This window comes from Phytophthora cinnamomi (genome assembly GCF_018691715.1).
Source record: "Phytophthora cinnamomi strain GKB4 chromosome Unknown Contig111, whole genome shotgun sequence".
Taxonomy (NCBI): Eukaryota; Oomycota; class Peronosporomycetes; order Peronosporales; family Peronosporaceae; genus Phytophthora; species Phytophthora cinnamomi.
In genome coordinates, this window is record NW_027151044.1 from 123,559 (window position 1) to 131,380 (window position 7,822).

General features: G+C 51.2%; 2 protein-coding genes across 2 annotated transcripts; both read left to right on the forward strand.

Moving 5' to 3' along the window:
• Positions 1 to 4,421: 4,421 nt before the first annotated feature.
• IUM83_15706 (uncharacterized protein) lies at positions 4,422 to 5,443 on the forward strand (the record flags this gene model as incomplete). Its single annotated transcript, XM_067940542.1, has 3 exons — positions 4,422 to 4,529; positions 4,697 to 4,850; positions 4,917 to 5,443. The coding sequence occupies 3 exons, from the start codon at positions 4,422 to 4,424 to the stop codon at positions 5,441 to 5,443; spliced, it is 789 nt and encodes a 262-aa protein (XP_067782018.1).
• A 387-nt stretch (positions 5,444 to 5,830) lies between these two features.
• IUM83_15707 (putative vacuolar membrane protein) lies at positions 5,831 to 7,047 on the forward strand (the record flags this gene model as incomplete). The annotated part of the gene is made up of 2 exons (XM_067940543.1): positions 5,831 to 5,975; positions 6,059 to 7,047. 2 exons carry the CDS (start codon positions 5,831 to 5,833, stop codon positions 7,045 to 7,047), a joined length of 1,134 nt encoding a protein of 377 aa, XP_067782017.1.
• Positions 7,048 to 7,822: the final 775 nt, after the last annotated feature.

Genomic DNA, 7,822 nt, shown 5'->3' on the forward strand with positions numbered 1-7,822 from the left:
ATCTTAATATTTGTATGGAAAAGGCTAAACATTTCTTCAAACCCGCAAATTATGCAATGACTGATCACGTTTAGTTTTTACGACGAAAAAACTCATAATTTGCCAACAAATTATAAAGGGTGGGAACTTTTTACGAGTGTTGCGATGAATCCGTGGTTTACGGTACTGTGGTTACTACTTCAGTAGTAGTATGAGTTTGTAATGCTGGAGTCACTGATAAAATTGCTGTACTATATCGATTGAAGAGTACTACACTTGAGCACTGTACTATATTCGTACCGTATAGAACTTGTTGATTCCGACATTGATGTTTGAGTAGGGTAGGGGTACAAAAGACCCTATCAAATTTCATGTCAACCTATAATACTTCCTAGGCAATATGTTTGGTACAAAATGAGCTGTGACGTCGAATCCTCCAAGAAGTCACGAGGTTCACCACTCTCCCGGGCAAATCGCAGCGCGCGCACCCGCAGCAACGTCGACGAAACCGGGGCGCCTTCGACGTGGTAGACATTCGCCCATCGCACGAGATCTTGCTCGGCGTCTGCGCTCAGCGATGTGCCGATCCCGAACTGACGGAAGTCACAACTCGAGGCTCCCGCCACAGTTTCACACCTGGCAATGATCTTGCCCTTCTTCTTGACGCAGATATAGACGCTCTTGCGCTTGGTGTAGCCCCCGCCCCTCTGGCTCCGGGAAGAACAAGTCGAGCATATCTTGCATACCGACGCTTTCGTAGGAGTTGATGACAGCGAGGCGAAATCGTAGGTCACCTAAGTGTTCTTGTGCTCGTGCAGTTTGCGAAGACCCGTCCCCATAGAGCCGCTCCTAACCATGCCACGCCATGCCATGCCATGGCACATTCGTCACGTCGTGGTGGCACGGATGGCATTTTGTTGTTAGGAATAAAATTTGCCACCAAGTACCAAGTGATAATATATCTGGTGACACGCGAAAGGAAACATCTGGCCATTTTCATTCTTGCAGAGGAAACATTATGTCCAGGAACAACAAGCGGCTCAACGGCTCCATCTCCTTGCGAATCAGCCCTACGAAGCGGGTTAAGGTTGCGTCTGCGTCGTTTACAGCTGCTCTGTCGCTCGATCCTGCTACATGGTCGTTGACAGCATCACTCACGTATACTCCGTCGATAAGCAATGAGGCAACACCCACCGTTGCAGAGATTGCAAAGCTGGCTTCTGTGGTTCCGACCCCGGCGCCTTCGAGCACTGCCAACGGGGCTTGTCTACGTTCAAATGCAGAGCTCCTCGACGCTATTGACGCTGTGCTCGACGATCGCGATGAACACCGCGGTGATGAGGTTGCTGCTGCTCCAGCACCGGTAGTTGCGCGTCCTGTAAATCCGGTTCCTGTAACAAATTGGACCGTGAAGAACCCTGGCAAAGTAGCAGCCCCAACATGCAACGACTACGATACCTGGACTGTGGTGCAGCTCCGTAAGGAGTGCACAGAGAGAAGGCTACGGCTTGCTAGGGCAACGCCTAAGCTAGAGCAGATTAAACAGCTGAGGGCCCATGATGCGGCTCGCATGGCAGAGCAGTCGACGGTGGACGACGAGTACATGATCGAGCCAAGTCTCCGGAAAACCGAAGACTGATGCATCTGGCTGCTCAACATTATTTTCTCGGATTATTTTGCATCTCAAATTGCTTCGTCGGACGACGCTGCAACCCGTGCTGAGATGGATGCTGGTGAGGTGAGCTACAGGACGCGGCTTCGGAAGGAGATAACCGTTCACTTCTGCAGCAACAAGACAGACTACAATGGTCTCTTCATAGTTGACAATCCGCGTTTCAACGACGTTGATCCATCCCACATCGTGATGCACGATGCTGCACGTCTGTAGGACATGAGGAAAAAGGTGAGTGAGCAAGTACGGCAAGGCGTGTCTCAAATTATTCGTATCAGGACAAAACTCCGCGGAGTATTTCAATTTTTGCGAGGGTAACTTGGACGGCCTATATCTCAAAGCGTGTCTGGCCATCAAGCCAGAGCTGAAAGATTATGTTCGGGGTGGAATGCGTCAAGAAGACGAAGTAGATTCCCTCAATCTGCAGAATTTCCAGTTACACCACGACAACCGGTAGGACTCCCAAATGGCAAGACGGCATCCTAAAAACTATCAATCGTTTGGCGGATATCGTCGTTGGTGGGTGAGCTCCTGTTGCCACGCCTGCAGAGAATGTTCCTGCTGCGCGACCGGAAAATGAAGATGTACTGATCGATCGAATTGGTAAGCTACACCACCTCATGGATCAAGTCATAGAGCGACAACGCAAAGCGGAACTAGAGGGACAAACGGATGTTGCGCTGGCTAATAGTCTTGCACTCTACTAGCAGCGCTTACAATATTACGAAAGCCGCCTAGCGGCTCTTGAATAAGCGACAAACGCTTACACTCAACTCAGATTCCACGAAACGGACGTAAGAGGACACACCACCATCAATATAAGTTTTTTTTAGCAGGGGTGGGGGGCGCTTTTTATTTTAACTTTAATAAAATAATCTGGCAGTTATACATCGCGATCTTCTGTTGAACGTCTAAACCGATCGCGTTGGGGTCGTAGTACTGCATCACGTTCTAGAACACCGACGATAGCGTCGCGAATTCACTACGACGAGTTGTACGTGTTGGTATCAGCTGTTAAATCGGAGGAGTTGTACAAGTGCCGATAACGAGAGCTATCTTGTGAAACTGCGGACAAATCCGGCGGTGGTTCATCGGCTACGGACACTGCTACTAATCCGTCGACCAAGTCTTCATCCTCCTCAACACGATAACTCGAATTTTCAAGCAGGCGTCTGTTAATGCACCAGTTGTGCAAAATTCATGCGGCTAGTATTGTGCGTGGGACCCGCCGGAATGCAATCTCCAATGGTGCATTGAACACGCGCCATTTACAAACAAGCAATCCGAATGCCATTTCAATACGGATGCGAAGTTGGCTGAGGTAAAAATTAAAGCTGTCATGATATGCCGTAGCGATTCGCGGCCGGGGGAACGATGTCAACAGCTTGTTACTGTTTGTGTACGCGTTGCCGCCAGCAGATAATTTCCACTTCCAATATGCCGCTGCATCTCCTGTTCCTCCAGGACTCGAACAAGTTATAGTAGTAAAACGATTTAGGCGATCACAACAGGCTTGTCCATTTACTCCATATCTCTGATAATGTCCAGAAAAGAAAGAGCGCACCCTCGTGACTTCATTCTTCTTTGGCACCTTGATTGGACACAACCATCCATGTACAGCACCGACACAACCTTTCATAATGTTAGAACGGCTCAGCTTCTTGAATTCACTTGCAGCATGACGTTGCGCCGCAACCGTCGTAGGAAATTGTAGTTGCAAGTCTTGATGTGTGATAATGGTTTGAACAATCTCATGGATGCAGTCATAAAATGCCGATACGCTGACCCCATCTTTTGAACGAATGTCGTGGTAGGAGCCGCCGCTCAGCCACCGCAATAGCATGTGCAGCTTATTGATGTGCGTTATCGGCTCGATGCCAGTCCGATTTGGAGATTACTGCTCGTCTACACGCAGATACGGCTCTAGCTTAGCGGCTAGAGTCATGAACGACTGGCGGGACATCTTGTAGCATTTCTGGAACTCGCCTTCGTCCTCTAGTAGCTGCGCGTGGCTCTCCCAGTCAATGCGTTCACGCTTACGGCACCGTCGGCGCGTGTCAGGGAGGACCACGAGCGTAAGGACGAGCAATAAGAACCCGAGAAGTACAGCCGACCTTGCCTCCATCTGCAGTGTAGCTGACGAAGATTGGGTGTAAATTACGGAGATGGCAGCATGGCAAAGTCACTTTGGGTGGCACTGACCTTTAGCCGTCGATGGCATTTCGCCCCTAACCCTGAAAAATCGTGGCCAATCACGTGAGTTATTTCGTGCCACGGCATGGCATGACATGGTTAGGAGCGGCCATTAAGCGCCTTTCGCCCCTGACGGATCTTGTCAAATCAACTCTAATCTAATGCAGGCAGGCCGGTAGGTGTGCGCGCTCCGGTTCACGCGGAAATCGTTGGTTCTGAAATTTTGTCGGAATCAACACCTTAAATGGGCAGTTATATTTGATTATTAATAAACGTCATTGGTCAAAATGCATTCTCCAACTCTAGTAACACCACTATAGCAGAATCTGTGTCTGCGTAACCAAAATGCCTTACTGTTTCCATCAATGCGATTTTGACGGCCGCTACTTTCTGTCCACGAGACAGGGCGCATTCCTGTCAACGCTTTTGTTGCGGAAAGGTAACCTGAATTTGTTACATCTTTGTATGCATTTGATTGGTTTAAAATTTCCCCAGGAGGCTCGTGAGTTGTGTATTTTCACTCCAACAATTCCCCCGGACCCAAGATGCCAGCCTCCCTCCAGCTCAACCTGCGCGCATGTCAAGCCCCAACGCGAGCCTTCCGCTCCCCGAGCGCACCGGAGGCGAGCGCGTAGTCCTGGCAAGATTTACCACCCCGTCGCCTGGTGCGATGAACGCAGAACAAGTGCGTAGCGCTTGTACCGCTCTCAATACAATGGAAGCATACCGCCGCTACATCAGAGTGATCCTTGCTTAGATTCACGAGACACATAGCCCCCTAACAATTTCGTGGAGGCGGACGGCAGCATTAACCTTTCTGTTTTTTATGCCTGCGGTCGTCCTACGTATCAGGAGGTATTGGCAAGGCTACGAGGTTATCTTCTTACTGAGGGTAGTTCATGGATGCCGCAGACCGGCATTTCTCCTCACATCGGGCTCTTTCAGCAGTATGCCGAAACTTGCACCGCTCTACATCAGCTGCTTGATGTGCTGTTGGATGAGTTTGGTAAGCTACTGAAATACCAACTTGTCGGTCATGAAATTATTACTCGTGACACGCTTCATTCTACAGTTCGTGCACTACTGGGGGGAAGCTGGATTGTGCGCTCTCAAGACTCTGACCGTGAAGAGGCTTCGCCCCAACACTCAAGCAGCACTACCTATTACTGGCCCTCTGACGGCCGATTCCACCGTATGGCCAATGACTTCAAGTTTCCGCTGGGCGTGTGGCGATTGTGGTGGCTAGGTAATCCAGCTGCCGATTTCCCTCCGTTTCGAACTCTGCATGCCTCCGATTTTGCCGCCTCAAACTTGAAAATGTCTTTGGAGCGGTCGGTGCTCGTGCGCTACATTAGAATGACGTGGAAACCGAAGTGGGGTAGCTATCCATCGTCCTTCAAGCCAGGAGGAGGTGGATCGTCTTTATCACCTAGGGGTGGCAAACGTGGCGCTGAAGCCATCTGCCCACCCGAAACACAGGGTCTCAAGCGAGCTGTTACCACGCTGCGTCGTATCCAGGAGGCTATTCACGACGCCAATCCAGATGCACGCTCAGTCCCTTTTCGTCACATAAAGCGCAAGAAGCAACAGTGTAGCTAGTGCTAGGTGGTCATAAAGGCGTTGATGAAATTCCTCTTACCGTTGTTGAGCTTGTCGGCGCCTGTGTGCTGAGCTCTGCAAGTGATCTTTGAAAATACCTAGTTTTATCCAATCACAACGTGTTATGACGGTTTGGTCACAGAATCTCGACACAAGTCAAGAGTTGACATATTGTCGGAATCAACAAGTTCGATACGGTATGTGTGTTCTAATACTGTTCGAAGTCATTGCCCCGATGCACAAACACTTTTGAGCTTTGCAGTCCGCCCACACTTACAAACATCAAGTCACCGTGCCCATCATCCTCTGGGATGAGGACGTAGCTCTTCAGAACGCAATTGGCTTCGCCAGCCGCACGTCCTGCGGTCTCAGCTACCCGAACAGGCCATGACGCAGACCAACGGACTACATCCAATCGCTCCGGCAAGTGCAAAGCCTCCAGCGATGGACGAACGCTCCAAATTGCTCCAGTCCAGTGCTGAGGCCAAGCAATTGACGCGCACGAAGCACGTCGGACTCGTCGCGCTCTGCGGTTCGAAAGTCGTCAGCCACAACTAGTATACCGCAATGAACTCCTCATCGGCTGATACTTTCTTTTTTTGCGTATTGCTGCAGCGCTGGTGTGGTCGTGGGTGCTGCAGTCCGAGGCATCCCAGGCTCTGCAGGAGGTGGTGCAGTTCGACAAGCCCTTCTTCATTGTGTGCTTCAACCACACCATGACGGCGGTCGTTCTACCGTTGGTGGTGGGGTACTACTGGGTGGCGGGGGCGCCGGAGGACGCAGTAGCCGTCCTCAAGCGCCACTCGGTGATCCCGTTTGACAAGCTGTGCTGGATCTCCGCCTGCCTGAGTGTGTTCTACCTCTTCGCGGACTACTTCTGGTACGCGGCGCTGGCCAACGTGAGCGTCACGGCGGGCACTGCCATCTTCAACTGCTCGCCACTGTTCGTGTACTGCTTCTCCGTCTGCTTCCTGCACGAGCGGCCGTCGTTCGGCAAGATCTGCGGCGTGTTCACGTCCTTCGTGGGGGTCACGATGGTCGTCATGTTCCAGAACGGGGGCGACGTCAGCGAGATTGCAGGCACCAGCCTCGTTGCTGGACTGCTGGTTGTGGTATCGGCGGCACTGTACGGCGGCTACGAGGTCGCGCTGAGACTCGCGGTGGGGGAAGACATCACGGACACGGCGACGCTGCTGACGTTGACAGGGCTGTGCGGACTCTTCACGATTCCACTGTGGCTTGTAGGGAGTTTTGCACTGGCTTACAGTCCTTTTGCGTCGCTGCAAGAGCCTTTGGGGTTCCCAGTGACAGGAGACGGAGTGTTCTTGTTGCTCCTCAGCGGTGTGATGGCTGTTGTGTTTAATATTTTCCTGCCGCTGTCGCTGTGCTGGACCTCGCCGTTGGAGACGAGTGTGGGCGTGATGCTGACGATCCCGCTCTCCGGGGTTATTGACACCTTGATGCACAACACGTCATTTTCATGGCAGTGCATTGTTGGTTCTGCCTTGGTGATGGGAGGATTTGGAATCTTGGAGTACTGCAATGGTCCACCTGAAGTTCCACACCATCAAGAGCCGATCGAGAGTTCGGGTTTGCTAGTGTGAAAAACGAAGTGGAATGGATTCAATGCGAGATACACCCTTGGTGTATGAATCAAGGCTGCATTTCGCGTGTCGCCCCGGACATACCTGCGGTGACTTTGTTGACTCTTTCCTGTGTAAGTACTAAAAAGTTCTAGAAAAGAATATAGAACTTCTTGCGAACGTTTGTTGTGTAGTGCCGCGTTAGATCGCCCAGGTGCCTAGGTACCTCATTACGTAGCGATGATCGACGACAGAGACACTACTGTGGATCTGTTGGAATACACTGCTACTTCAATGTAGTAACCATGATAATTCTTACCGAGATTAAGAAATGCCGACTCTCTTAGCCGGTAGTCGTCGAAATTTGCGACTCGGAAGACAGCTCAGTTTCGTATTCGTCGCCTCCCCGGAAACCTGAGTAAGAACATCTTCTCTATCCTGCCACCATCGCTGCGTTCACCTGTGTGGACGCTGGCAAGATTGGCCACGACAAGTACAGTCGTTTGCGCAGCCCACGCCGGTCACTACCTCCTAGAAGGCCGCCATCAAATTCAAGTCCACTCTCCAAATCGTCAAAGGATGCCACCCGTATCCAGTTGCCAACGCCGCTGTGGGTGGTTGAAACGAGTTGGGAAACTGAGGGGACTGCAAAGGGTCGAGTCTGGGCTGTCAAGTGTACGGCCGAGCCGAGTGGTACAAGGATTTTTGATCCGTCCTGTACATTCCCAAGGACCAAGGTTCTCATCACTTCTCCCCCAAAGGCCAACGACATAAAGGGGTTAGCGCCATTATGTGG